Source organism: Anomalospiza imberbis, chromosome 16 (genome assembly GCF_031753505.1).
Source record: "Anomalospiza imberbis isolate Cuckoo-Finch-1a 21T00152 chromosome 16, ASM3175350v1, whole genome shotgun sequence".
In the NCBI taxonomy this organism is placed as follows: Eukaryota; Metazoa; Chordata; class Aves; order Passeriformes; family Viduidae; genus Anomalospiza; species Anomalospiza imberbis.
The window spans coordinates 15,576,956-15,591,061 of record NC_089696.1 but is presented as its reverse complement, the minus strand read 5'-3'; the positions used below and the strand labels follow the sequence as shown (position 1 = coordinate 15,591,061).

Genomic DNA, 14,106 nt, shown 5'->3' with positions numbered 1-14,106 from the left:
TGCTGCTCCCACACCCCAGCGCCAGCCACCCTGCTCCACACCCAGTGTCCCCGTGGGACAGACACCCACTGCCTCTGCCAGGCAGGACAACACCTTTCCCCGGGGGAGCTGGGATGTGTCTGGTGGCTCCAGGAAAGCCCCATGGATAATGCAACTCCAGAGGGACTGCGTCCTGAGGAGGCTGCTGCTGCCACAGCTCATTCCCTGAGCTGGTGCTGCTGATGGTGCCACACTGGCATGTCACCGTGCCTGCCACAGCAAGGGCACGGATGTCACAGCAGCGCTGGCTCTGGGGCCCTCTGTCCCTGCAAGCACTCATCCTCGGCAGCATCCACCTCCAGGGGCAACCAGGCCTGGAAGCATCCATCCCCACAAGTGCCACCTGCTCCTGGTGGCACAGGTCCCCTCTGCTCCTGGTGGCACAGGTCCCCTCTGCCCCTGGTGGCACAGGTTCTGTCTGTTCCTGGTGGCACAGGTCCTGTCTGTTCCTGGTGGCACAGGTCCCCCCTGTTCCCAGTGACACAGGTCCCCTCTGCCCCTGGTGGCACAGGTCCCCTCTGTTCCTGGTGGCACAGGTTCTGTCTGTTCCTGGTGGCACAGGTCCTGTCTGTTCCTGGTGGCACAGGTCCCCCCTGTTCCCAGTGACACAGGTCCCCTCTGCCCCTGGTGGCACAGGTCCCCTCTGTTCCTGGTGGCACAGGTTCTGTCTGTTCCTGGTGGCACAGGTTCTGTCTGTTCCTGGTGGCACAGGTCCCCTCTGCTCCTGGTGGCACAGGTCCTGTCTGCTCCTGGTGGCACAGGTTCTGTCTGCTCCTGGTGGCACAGGTCCTGTCTGCCCCTGGTGGCACAGGTCCCCTCTGCTCCTGGTGGCACAGGTTCTGTCTGTTCCTGGTGGCACAGGTCCCCTCTGCTCCTGGTGGCACGTGCCTGTGGCAGCTGAGCTGCTCAAAGCAGAGTGGGCACTCCCCAAACACAGCCCCGTGTACACTCAACATGGGGGTGGCACCTCCAGCTGGCAGGGCCTGGGGACACCTGAGGGGCCTGCAGGAGCATCCCTGATCCAGCATTTCCCCTCGGGCTCACCAGGAACGGCCCTGGGCTGCTGCAGGGGACATCTGGGACAGGGTCTCTGAGCCACAGCCATTTGTCAGTGCCCTGGACACCCTGGACACAGAGGTGTCGTCGCGTCCTGATCCCTGCAGCTCCCACCCCTTATCTCCATGCCCATCAGTTCTCTGGCTGGTGGCACAGGAGGGGATGGGAGGGATGGGATCCCTGGCAGAGCCCAGCTCAGCACCAGGTCCTGCAGCCCCGGGCTCCCCACAGGGCCATTTGGGACTGCTGCAGGGACCATCCAGGACAGCCAGCTCCGTACAAGGAGCTTCCACCCACGGCCAGAGATGTGCTCAGTGCTGGCTTGCATCCCTGAGGAACAGCTTCTGAGCAGAGCCGACGGTGGAGGAAATTCCTTGGGGAGTTTTCTTCCTCCTGGTACCCGCAGGGACCATTGTGTGTGCCCGGGCCAGCCCTGCGTGAGCTCACAGCTGCTCCCCCGGGCCGGCCGGTTCCTGCCCAGCCTCTGCCCTTCCCAAAGCCCCCACTGGCTGCTGCTGCTCCCCTGGGAGAGGCCAGGGAGCCGGGAAGGAAAGGGAGCTGCCCCGGCTTGGGGTGGGACATCTTCCTGCCTGCCACGGTCCCTGGGATTCACCCGCCTCTCGGCCTGGAACAGCACCGCGGGCATCGCCAGCCCCCGCGGCAACCTCGGAATGCCAAGGCAGCCTTGGCACAGACCTGGGCCACCTCCAGCTCCAGACCCCAGGCGTGCTGCATGGGCACCCCGAGCAGCCTCATCCCTGCGCTGCCCAAACCCACGCACGGGGCAGGGCGACGGGAGAGAGCCGGAGCGTCCATCCCCTCCAGGAGCTGTGGCCTTGGCTGGGGACACACGGGCAGAGGGGCACCCACGGGGACAATTCCCCGCTCTGCGAGGGCGCAGGATGGGGCCATGGTGGCAGGGCTCATCCTCACCTCCGTGGTGGCCACAAGAGGGCCTGGGGAAGCCACCCGTGGGGCTGCCACCCCACTCCTGGCACCTTCTGTCCCCCGCCCCACAGCCTCCGGACACGGTGGGAGGGAGGGAGGGGATGATTTGTGCCACTGGCACCTGGGGGTTTCTGAGCCCCCCGCCCATCCCAAAGTGGGATAGGGAATTGACCTCCCTGGCTGCAGTTTTCCCTGCACAGCTGCTCTGGGGCATGGGGAAGCAGCAGGGGCCCGAGCGGGGCCAGGAGCCCATGTGCTGCTGCAGCTCTGGGCCTCTCTAAAGCTTTTGTCCCCTCACTTCTGGGACACTCACTGTCCCCTCACTTCACTGGGATCTGCATCTGGGATCCCAGCTGCAGATCCCAGATGCTGGCAATCCCCCTGAGCATCCCTGTGGCTGCATTTCATTTTGGAGCATTCAGTGGGGCCTGGACAGGGACTCCCCGTGGCCCAAGCCGGGGGGATCCCCTGGTCCAGGCATGCAGCCCCTTGGAGCAGGGGGATGTCACGGGAAGAATGTGGGATCTCCCTCAGGACCAGCCTTTAGAAGGGATCAGATTAGCATCCATTAGGGATGGCTGGGTCCTGCCCCGAGGCGGGAGGGTAATTAAATGCCTTTTTAAGCCTCCTTCCTTTTTATTTGTCTCATTGATGCCCAGGGAAGGCCCAGATGTCTCCAGAGAAACAGGAGCACAGAGGAAATGATTTTACAGCCCCGGTGGGGAATCAGCTCGAGCTCCACAGGAAAAATGATTTTCCAAGGTGAGGAGTGAAGGGTCTGTGGTTCACTGAATGTCTCGCTGGGTTCACCCCAGCAGCTGGCACGTCCAAGTGTTTGCTGCCAACAGATGAGGGTCTCTCATGCCATCATCCTTCACCCCCCTCCGTGCACCCTCCTGTTCAAAGCAGCGCTTTACCTGTTCTGCCTCATTTTATCCCTTCTTTTCCTGGAGAAATTGGCCTCATGGCCACTCCAGGGGCTGCTGGCTCCTGCCAAGGATGGATTCAAGTGCAGCAATTGAGTCTCACCGGGCCCATGCCAGCACCGTGCCATCGAAGGGCAGGAGCTGGAAAATTGTGGGAAGGGGGAAGGAGAGGGGACATGGAGGAGAAACTTGGGGGAAACAACTGGGGGAGAACAATCCTTCATGGGTTACAGCCCCTGAAATCCTCCCCAAGAGCCTGCGAGGGGTGACAGCAGCCCTGAGGTGAGGGGAGCGTGGCTGGGGGGGCTAGCCCTGGCCTGGCTCCCCTGACAAGCCCCAGGAGAGGTTTTTCCTTCCAGACCCCAACCAAAGGCAACACAAACTTTTGGCAGGAGCAGGGGGTTCATCTAAAAGGGGTAGAAATTTTTCTTTTTGTCAAATTTCCTGCAAAATCCGCTGGCAGGTTAAAGCTCAGCAGTGCCAGACTCAGCCCCCCAAACCTCAGTTTTCTCTAAATCCCAGATCCCACCCGCTCCAACGCCCCTTCCCCACGTGCTCCTGCCCAGCCCTGAGGCTTCTCCCTGTTTTAATGGGGATTGACATTTATTTCCATCAGTGGGAATATATAGAAATTAAACCCTAAAACACAAGCAGAGCACTGAGGGCTCGCAGAGCTTTTGTACAGCCCAGTTGAGGAAATATCCCGAAATTTTGTCATCTGAATTGGCACTTGGCCTGGCAGTGACTCCCCAGCAGGCAGTAAAAGAGATTTACTGTAAAACTGCTGAAAAAAAATTGTGTCAAGGAGTTAAATCATGTCAGAAAAATCTGGGAGTGACCCAGCTGCTGACGTGTCTGCCCCGTGCAGAGCCAGACCAGGTTTTGCTCTCAAAAAAACCCCACCAAGACCCTACAACAGCACCAGGAAGCCAAAGTTTCCTTTGATCACATCTCATTTTAATGAGGGCAGGTTCCGAGGAAGCGAACAGTACATGTTTCTATCAGATTGCAAACAAGCCAGTACAGAAATGTAAAAAAAATAAACAAAAATAAATATCTCCCCTGTTTCTTTCTCCCCGAGTTCATAGCGCAAGGCTGACCTGGAAACAAGATGGATTTACCGCTGCGCCTGGGCAGCGGCCGTGAGAAATCAGATTTTTTGGGATGTCACTGTCTGTGTGGTTTCAGAGAGGTCAGAGTACCCGGAGATCCGCCGAGGAGACCCTTCCCTGCCAGCCAGGTGAGCAGGTCCCACCTGGGGCAGTCCGTGCTCCTCTGGCACAGGAAGCATCTCCACCACGTCGGTCAGCGGGTCAGAGCCAGGTCTTCAAGCGGGAAGAGCTGGAAGGAGAAGAGGGATTGGATTATTTTGGAGTATCCAGCTCCAGCACCACCTCCCTCCCCACGTGGGACCCCGTTTCCCCTCAGTGCACTGTTTAAACCACAGCTCCTTTCACAAGTTTCATTAAATCTCCTCCTCCACAGGCTCAGATCTGACCTGCAGATTCCCTTTCTGCCACCGTGCATGCAGATAAACCCCACACAGATAAACCCCACACAGATAAACCCCACACAGACCCAAATTCCATGTTTGCACCTGCCCACAGGGTTCCCAGTGGGAATTTGGCTGGGAAATCAGAGGGATGCAAGGGTGTACCCAGGTCAGGACAGCACAGACGTATCCAGGGCTGGGCTGACCTGTCTAGGCTTTCCCAAAATTATTCTCATCCCAGATTTCCTCCAAAAAAATGAAGTGGGGGAGGAATACAGCTACATGTTTCAGGGGCTGGTCCAACAGCTAAAAGCCTCGGTGGATTTCAGCTGGATGTTGGCTCCAGCTTTACATAAGAGGAAAGAAATGTAAAGCCTGGAGCCGGCCCCGAGGCAGTCCCCCACGCAGCCTCCCGAGGGGCAGAAAGGTCCTGAGCAGGGGAGGGCCATGCCGGGAGCATCCTGGCATCACCGGGCTGCCAGCCCCACGGATACCCCATGGACACCCCATGGACACCCCTCGGGCACGGGCAGGTCGGTCCCACAGAGTGCGGGTTTGTGATGCACCAAAAATGTGCAGAAATCCTACAGTCCTGGGATGGTTTGGGTTGAAAGGGACCTTAAAGATCCTCCAGTTCCACCCCCTGCCATGGGCAGGACAACTTCCCCTACACGAGATTGCTCCAAGCCCGGTCCAACCTGACCTTGGACGCTTCATCCAGATCTTTTTCTGCCCTAAAGGCAAAGTGCAGCCCCTACAAACACGCACTTACCTGGTGACGCCCTCCAAGGTTCCCTGAACCCCAATCTCCTGATGAAACCCCTGCAAGGCTCCACACTCCCCATGACCCGGTGACCCCCGGGTGCCGCGGAGTGACCGCACGCCTCCACATCCCGTGCGTGGATCGCGCCCCTCGAGCATCCCGGAGCACCGCGGACCGACCGCTCCCCCCGGATCCCCCCGGATCCCCCCGGATCCCCCCGGGCGCCGCTCCCGCCCGCCCGTCCGTTACCTGGGGCTGGCGGGGGCCGGGCGGGGGCCGGGCTGGGGCCGGGCGGGGGCCGCCCCAGCCCCAGCCCCGCCGGAGCAGGCGCTGCAGGAGGCGGCCGGGGCCGGGCGGCGGCGGGGCCGGGGCGGCGGCCGGGGGGCTCTCCCCCGGGGGCGAGGGGCTGTCCCCGGCGGAGGTCCCGGGGTGCCGGGGGGGCTCGGCCGGCAGCTCCCGCCGCCAGAGGTAGGGAGAGCGGCGGACCCCCATCAGCAGCCCCGAGGCACGACCCACCGTGTGGTACCGGGGGCTGGCGACGTGCTTGTACCAGGCGCCCGCCGGGGCGGCCGGCAGCATCAGCCCCAGCAGCACCAGGGCCCCCCAGGCGCCCCCCGACAGCTGTCCCCTCGCCATGGCGCAGGGCACGGTGCGGGCAGGCTGCGGGCACGGCTGTGCCCGGCCCCGGGCACCCCAGCGACGGCTGCCCCGCGCCCGCGCCCCGCCGGTTTATAGCGCCGTCGGGAGGGGCCCGCGGCTCCGCCCCGGCAGCCCCCGGCCGCCCTCCCGCGGCAGCCCCCCCCACCCCGGGATGCCGGCACCCTCCCCATGGCCCTCTGAGCATCCTCGGAGCATCCCCGAGCGTCTCCCTGCAACCCGCAGCATCCCGCGCACCCGTGAGCATCCCCCTTGTTGCCTTTAGCATCCTCCCCATGGCCTTGAGTATCCTCTGAGCATCCCCCTGAAACCCAGAGCAACCCGAGCGTCCGTGAGCATCCTCCCCGCAGCCTTCAGCATCGTCCCCGTGGCATCGAGCATCCTCTGGGCATTCCCCCGCAGCCTGGAGCATCCCAAGCCTCCGTTAGCATCCTCCGTGTTCCCGCGGGGAAGTGCTCAGGACCATTTGCAGTGGCTTTGTCAGGCTGCCTGCACTCCTCTTCTGCCACTCAGTTCTTCTTAAATACGATATCACCATCAATTCTGCCTTTGCAGTCAGCTGATTTCACCCCCCCCCTCCCCACCCAGATTCCTTAATGAAATTGAGCTGGTCAAGTTTATGCTCATCAGAGAGCAATTCCAGTTCCTCCAGTTTTTTAGGGAACTTCTTGGCTTTATATGCTGAACTAGGACTAAATAATTTCTGGGTTTTTTTTCAGGCCACACTGAGATAATTTTTAATCTCAGCATTTTAGAATTATGGAATGGTTTGGTTTGGAAAGGACCTTAAAGCCCATCCAATTCCACCCCCTGCCCTGGGCAGGGACACCTTCCACTATCCCAGATTGCTCCAAGCCATGTCCAACCTGGCCTTGGACACTTCCAGGGATGAGGCAGCCATGGCTTCTCTGGGCAGAGGCTGGAATTTCTCCTTGTGGATTTTATTTTATCATGGTCCAAAGGAATCCCATCCAGTCTGCTTCCCATCATTGGGATCCCCCAGTCCTTCATGATCCAGCCCCCTCTTCTTCCACCCAGCAAGCACAAGTTGCCAGTGGAAACTTTCTCTATCAGCCCAGCCTGCAGTTGTTGGTGTTCTGTGCCACTCCACTCTGGGGGATGTTTGTCCAGGCTCACACTGGGCACAGAACCATGCTGAGGACCCCTCGGAGTGTGGGATCTCAGCCAAGCAACGTCCTGCTCCTGTAGGAACCAGCCCCTTGGCCCGGCAGGGATCAGGGCATGCGGGGATGGGGAATGTCAGTGTGGAGCCTCTCGATTTTCCTCTTCTGAGAAGGCTGGGAGTGAATGCAAATCCCAGTCGGCAAGAGGGGGATCCAGCCTTTGTGAGAGGATGCTGGAAGTTACGTCTGTGCAGAGCACAGCTCGTTCCTGTAATGAACCAGAGCAGAGTCCAGCTCAGCCACGGCTCGAGTTCTTGGAAGCGCCCAGGTTTACAGTAAGGATGCGGCAGGCTCCCGTCTCACTCCGAGCCAATCCCTGCTGGATGGGCTATTTTTGTCACCCCTTGAGTGCTCTGGACATTAGGAGGGCCTCAGCACTTTCCTGTTTGCTAGAGCCATTAATGAATGGCAGCGGTACAGCACATTCCCCAGTCACCCGGCACGGGACACGCGCTGCCTGCAGGGCTCTCCTCCCTCCAGCTAAAGCCATTACACTCCCTCCTCCCCACGAGGGAAGGATCGATCAGGAAGCACCTGATGCTCCTCTTGGCTTGTTCTGCACCTGCCCTGTGCCCAAACAAAGGCAGGTTTAGCAGCTCCTGTTTCACTGCAGCCACACTCAGACGTGGGCTCAACCTTCCCAGGCAGGAACAGAAGATTTTCTCATTCCCAGGGATCTGCCTGAAGTGTCTTTTCTGTGTGTTTTTGGTGTGACTTGGGTAACTTGTCACCCTGATAAACTCTCCATGAACTGAACTCTTTCCCCCTGGGAATGATCCCTGCTGCCAGCCAGCAGCTCTGTCCACAAGGCACCGAGACCCTTGGGATACAGCACGGCTCCGGATCTCCAGCAGAGCGCACGTTTCCTCTCCCAAGTATTTTTAAATATCTTTCCAACGAAACAGCTGATAAGCAATTTGTCTTCTATTTATATTCTAAGTAAGTAAAGATAATTTTAGGATTCTTCTTCCCCTTGCAGAAGCCGATGCTCTGCAAATACCGTAGCACGTCAGCAGGCACATGGCACCGTGCTGCTCCGGGGTGGGCTTGTGCCAGGAACTCCCCCAGAGGAGCAAAATCCTGCATATTTTTGGGAGATAAAATAACTTTTGAACATGTCCTGGTTCTTAGGGAAGTCTTGTACAGACTCACAGGAATATGAGATTTCAGCCTCTCAGGTCATTCCCATAGCTGCAGGTGTTTATCGACCCCAGGCAGGGTCCAGCTGACCCCAAACCCTTTTGGAAACCCCATTTTTATGTTTTTATTGAAACCTTCAGATTTTGGCTCCAGCATCACATTTCCCAACCACACAGACACAGCTCCCAGTGCTGGGGTTCATCCCAGTGCTCGGATGAACCCTTAATGATGTCATTCCACATTTGCTGAGGGGAAGGCGAATGGGATCATCATTGAATCACAGAATCCTGGAATGGTTTGAGTTGTAAATTACCTTAAAGGCCATCCAGTCCCACCCCCTGCTGTGGGCAGGGATACCTTCCACCATCCTGGGTTGCTCCAAGCCCTGTCCAACCTGACCTTGAACACTTCCAGGGATGGGGCAGCCACAGCTTCTCTGAGGAACCTAACCATAGAGATTTACCACATGGCTCTGCTGCTGAAAGGATTTAAGGTTTTCTTCTTTTAGTTTGGAACAAAATCACTCTTTTTGTAAGAGGAAGGCTCTGCTGCAACTCCCATGCTGCTGGATGCTCAGGTTCTCCAGAGGGTACCTCCAATTTCTGCACTGCACCCACCACAGCTCCAGGGCATGAACTGGGATTTCTGGAAAACATCCTGAGGGACCCCTCGGCTGAGGGGAGAGAGGGGTGAGCAACTGGAGGCGCCACATCTTCACCCCTGCAATAAACCCAGCCGAGCTCTCCGAAGAGCCTCTCCACCCGATTTCATTCCTGCTGTGCTCTCACCTCCCACCACACACATTACTGCAGCCACTCAGGATTTGTGGCTTAGGAGAATGAGCTAAATGAATTTGATGTCCCAGAAAGAGGCACTTGAAAGCGAAACCGGTGGGGTTTAATGACAGCATTTTCCACATTTTTATGATAATGACTCTGGTGTTTATTGGAAGGTTAGCAACTCAGCCGCAGGAAAACAAAGCAATCCGAGAGGCCAGCACTGCCATGGGGCCTCTGCACTCTTGGGCATTAATGCCTCTTCTATTCATGACATTTTTGGCCATTTGGGCTCTCCAGAATGTCCCTGTGGGAGTATGAGAGGATGGAGGTTACATCACTTGGGATGAAGAGGAACAGAGCCCGCCCTCCTGCACTCTGCAAACTCATCCAACTCTGCTAATTGAGATCATCCTGTTCTTCAGGCTGGGAAACTGAGGCACACAAAACGTTCAGCACATTGCCAAAGACCACCCAAGGAAGGGAAGCTTGGCCCAAGTAACTTGGAGCCTGCTGCTCCAAGGGCCTTCACCTGGCCACTGCCCGGCTCTGCCTTCCTGTACAGGTTGGCCTTGGAGAGACGGACACAGATCAGCCAAAAGCAGCTGCACCGCTGCGAAATCAGCTGGAGGCACAAAACTGAAGTTGGAGGTTGGAGGAGGGATGAGTTTTGCTGCCCATGCCATAGCAGGCAGTGCCAGGCACTTCCCAAGGCGGAGCACAGCCGGTGCTGCTGTGAGGAGGTGACTTTCAGACAAGGTTGGAAGCTCAGCAGCTGAGCGAGCTGGGGCTGCACATCCCACTCAAAACTGTGACATTTTTGTCACATTGTGTGAACACCCTCACCCTGCTGCCCAGGTCACTGATCTGATTCCCCACTGCTCCATCTCTGCCCAGACACCAAACTCCTGCATTTCCCCTCCTTTCCCAGATTCGCAACCCTGCTGCCTCCTGCATTGCTTCAACCTGGGAGTGAGCAAAGTCTTGATGGCAAGAAAAAGATATTCCCACACATGTGGCTCAGTAAATCCTGATGTTTTCCAACACCCATCCCACTGCTGAGCTCCTGGGGAATCAGAACAGTGTTTGTGTGGGGCTGGCATGAGGCACTCAGCCAGGGGGACCCAAACAGCCTCAGTCCCTCAGGTGCTGTGGTGGCAGCACACCAGAAATCCCCAGCAATAACAACCTTTGCCATTTTCTTGCATCTCGAGTGTGTCCTTGTGTAAGAAACTCGGATCACGGAGCAATTCCTGCCCCCGGTGATTCAGAACGTGATTAAACGCTATTTGTCTGTTCCTCTGAAATAAAGGAGCTGTAGTTGCTACAAACAAATTACGGTTTCAAGCTGTGAGGTAAAACACACCTTGACTCCTGAGAAAGCTGCTGCAGTCTTTGGTGGCTCTGAAGAGAAAGAGGAAGCAACAAGGGGTGTTTCCTAATGTTGCAGATCTTGCTAAAGTGCACTGGGTTAATTATTTGACTCCTAAGAAGCAACTCATTCCCCACTATTTTTAGCCTCACACACTATTTTAAGAGGTTTTGTCTTCAGGGTCCAGTCACGTGGAAGTTAAACAGAAGGCAGTGAAGTCTCCAAAGGATAATAAACTATCTCAAATTACTTTGCTAATGGAACAAAGAGTACTGTAAATGTCACACAGGATAGAACAAGAGCAGGAGAAACCTTTACATGAAACAATGGATCCATTAACACAAAGGTAAGGAAAAATCCCACAGATTTGTGATACTTGTGCGGAGCTTCAAGGAGCTGCTGCTTCAAGCCAGGGGAATTTGTTTCCTCACTTGGATTCTGTGCTGAGCTCACACCACAATCACCCACACTCTCAAGGCATTGATCCTTTAGCATTTCAAAGCCCTTTACAGACAATAGCTAAGCCCCAGGTGAGTCAGTGGAATTATTTCTGCTTCAAACCCAGGTACAGAGAGGGAATCACTGAATCACTGATGGGAGACCAACACCAAACAGAGGTCCAGACTCACCAAACCCACCAAGGGGTCCTCACCTGCAGCTTAATGAAGTTGTCCATCATCCTACAAGCTGCAGGAGTGACCCTTCACTCCCGAGGTGACTCATCATCTGAAGAACCCAGCCCTGGTGGGGCCTCTTGGGTGAGAGGATGGACTGTGAGACACCATTGCTCACCCTGCCCTGTATTTTGCCTCTCCTGCGCTTGGCAGAAGATCAAAAGTCTTCAAACACATCAAGGGCTGCAGCAGCAGCATCACAGAGTGGTTTGGGTGTGACCCAACACCACCAAGGAACCATGATGAGAAATTCCCCACGACATGGGATGACAGCGCTGCCTCAGGAAAGCAGCAAAGACAAAAACTCTGAGAAGCAAGGGAGAAAAGATGCCATGGGCTGCTATCTGAAATGGGAGCAGATCCTCAGCCCCCTCCAGTCCATGAGTCAGGCTTTCTCCTGGAAGTAATTCCCAACCCCACCAGCGAGTTAATACCCAGATGTGTGAAGTGAAGAGTAAATTTGGCTCTGCTCTGCAGAGTTTGCTGCGAGGAGAAAGAGATGAATCTTTCGTTTGACAGTCCTGAGATCTCTTAACCAAAGCCCACACAACTCCCAAGAGCTCTCCTGTTTTCCTGAAATGTAATTAGCTGAGGCTCTCCATCGCACACGTGTGAGATGGTTGGAGGGCTTGAAGGGGTGTAGATGGGAATAAATCTGCCTTCAGGCAAATCTGCACAGGTTAAGGTTGGAAAAGTCCTCTAAGATCCCCGTGTCCAACCATCAGCCCACCCCCTCCTCGTTCACCACTAATCCGTGTCCCCAGGTGCCACATCCACACATTTACTGAGCACTTCCAGGGATGGCGACTCCACCCCTGCCCTGGGCAGCCTGTGCCAGGGTGTGACAATCTTTTCCATGAAGAAATTTTCCCTAATATCCAACCTGAACCTCCCCTGGTGCAACTTTGGACAAGGGCCTGGAGAGCCAGGACAAGGGAATGGCTTCCCACTGCCAGAGGGCTGGGTTTGATGGGATTCTGGGAAGGAATTCTTGACTCAGAGGTGGGGGAGGGTGCCCAGAGATGCTGTGGCTGCCCCTGGCAGTGTCCAAGGCCAAGTTGGATGGGGCTTGGAGCGTCCTGGGACAGTGGAAGGTGTTGGGGTTGGACTGGATGGGCTTTAAGGTCCCTTCCACCCCAAACCATTCCAGGATTCCATGCAATGAGGTACCTGTGAGAAGCCACTGCTCAGGGGCTGGCTGAAACTTGTTTTCCTTAAAACAAAACACTGAGAAAAACATCACTTTTAGCAGAAACTTTATCAAATGAAGACAAATTTCCCCGTTCTGCACTGAGAGCCTTGGCTGCAAATGAGCCGCGTCGGCACCAAGCTGGGAATGGGAAATTAATCCAAGGCTTAACCTTTAGTTCTACACTTGGACAGGATCTCAGTGCTGAACTATAAATATTGGATCTGTGGCTCTGCTGAGTGGAATGAGTTTGTTGTGCTCATCTCCAGACTGATCAATTATTCCAAAGTGTATTTATTGTTGATGAAATGACTGGTGAAGGGCCTTTTCCTGCAGTTATTATGGGATATTTAGTGAGTAAACATGGAAATCAACTGTCCCAAGTGCCAATATTAACCCTTTTTCTTGAGAAGGAAACATTCCCTGCCTGTCAACACACTGAACTAAGCATCAACTAAGATATTCAGAACACAGTTAATTCTATAAAATTTTATTTCTTTATGTTTTGGGGTCACACTCAGTGCTAAGATCCAGCTTTCATTTGCAATCACCAGAGAAATAAACCAGCATCTTTAAATCATCAGCAAAGAATGATTCAATCCCTTCAAACAGGCTTATAAAAACCTCTCTGCACCACAAAATAAATTAATCTCAACACATGACTCACAGGCACCAGCAGGATGGTTCTCCAGAAGGGTGAGGAGCTGGAAACAGGATTTGGTGAAGTTTGAAGGTTTCAATGTTGGCTTTTTAGCAACTCTTTGTGCTGCTTGATGATGGTGGGAATGCCAGGAGAGTGGGAATATCTTGTGTGATGATGTCAAAATGGAACAGAGAGGGTTTTTTTGGCATTTTACAGCTGTGGAAAGATGTGTCCAACTGCTGGAAAAGTCACGGTAGCAGCAGAGCTGCATTAGCAGGATATGGAATCATGGAATCAGAGAATCACTGAGGTTGGAAAAGAGCTCCAACACCCCTGAGTCCAACCACGCTCCCAGCACTGCCAAGGCCACCACAAACTCGTGTCCCCAAGTGCCACATCCAGAGATGGGGACTCCTACACTGCCCTGGGCTGGACAGCCCTTTCCATGAAGGAGTTTTCCCAATATCCAGCCTGAAGGTTTCCTGGTGCAGCCTGAGGCCGTGGTGCCATGGAAGGGCTGCTCCAAGCCTCTCTCTGCAGTGCTGTGGAGGAAGAGCAAGAGGCAGCAGTTAAGGACACCCAACTTTGGCAATGGCAGCGTGCCAAAAGCTGGGATCTGGGCTGGGATGGGTCATCCCAGGGTGGAGGTAGAGATCAGGGTTGGATCTGGCCTCCAGCCTGTGCTGGAAGGAGCACAGATGAACTTTAAGGTTCCTTCCAGCCCAGGCCATTCTATGATATCCTTATGTGGGTTTTGTTCCAAATGAACTCCCTGGATCTGAGAACTGAGGATGGGATCTGGCATGTCAGGAGCTGTCAGTGCTGGGGAAATTCACCTGCACCGTGAAGGACACGGAATCTTCAGTGGTTTCCCCCCCAGACACTGATTATACCAAATATCATCCCAAAAGCAGTAAATGCCCCGGCTGAGGATCTACTGCCTGCCTGGTGAACAGCAGGACCAGGAACATCACACGCTCCTGGGGGAAAACCACACTGCTACTGTGCAGGACCAGGGCTTTGGATCGGGTCCTTGGTGTTCCTGGGCTGGTGGGAAGTGATGTCACCAACCAGAGCTGAACTCTGAAACACCCCAGCTCGTGTCCCATTGTCCTGGCAGTGAGTAATGTCCCTTTCCATCCCAGCTCCTCAGGTGTTTATGATCCTGAGCCATGGTGTCACTCCCCAGCCAAGTGACACTCAGGGCAGCACATCACTGCCAGCAGCCTCCAGCTCATTTCATGCTA

At 55.5% G+C, this 14,106-nt stretch overlaps 1 protein-coding gene and 1 long non-coding RNA gene across 2 annotated transcripts; both read right to left on the bottom strand.

The window, feature by feature from the left end:
• Nucleotides 1-3,904: 3,904 nt before the first annotated feature.
• On the bottom strand, nucleotides 3,905-5,985 carry NPW (neuropeptide W). Its single transcript, XM_068206352.1, has 2 exons — nucleotides 5,474-5,985; nucleotides 3,905-4,310 (listed from the first exon to the last, which is right to left on the bottom strand). Exons 1-2 carry the CDS (start codon nucleotides 5,858-5,860, stop codon nucleotides 4,275-4,277), a joined length of 423 nt encoding a protein of 140 aa, XP_068062453.1. The 5' UTR covers nucleotides 5,861-5,985; the 3' UTR covers nucleotides 3,905-4,274.
• Nucleotides 5,986-7,974: 1,989 nt separating this feature from the next.
• LOC137483872 (uncharacterized) lies at nucleotides 7,975-11,735 on the bottom strand. Its single transcript, XR_011004668.1, has 3 exons — nucleotides 11,006-11,735; nucleotides 10,348-10,385; nucleotides 7,975-9,288 (listed from the first exon to the last, which is right to left on the bottom strand). It is a non-coding gene; the product is annotated as an uncharacterized lncRNA (long non-coding RNA).
• Nucleotides 11,736-14,106: the final 2,371 nt, after the last annotated feature.

What these genes read in the sequence shown, in the direction of transcription:
- NPW (XM_068206352.1), bottom strand. Translation starts at nt 5,860, where the DNA reads ATGGCGAGGGGACAGCTGTCGGGGGGCGCCTGGGGGGCCCTGGTGCTG. An exon ending in CCGGCCCCCGCCAGCCCCAG is followed by an intron (nt 4,311 to 5,473) that starts GTAACGGACGGG and finishes TTCTCCTTCCAG; the next exon opens with CTCTTCCCGCTTGAAGACCT.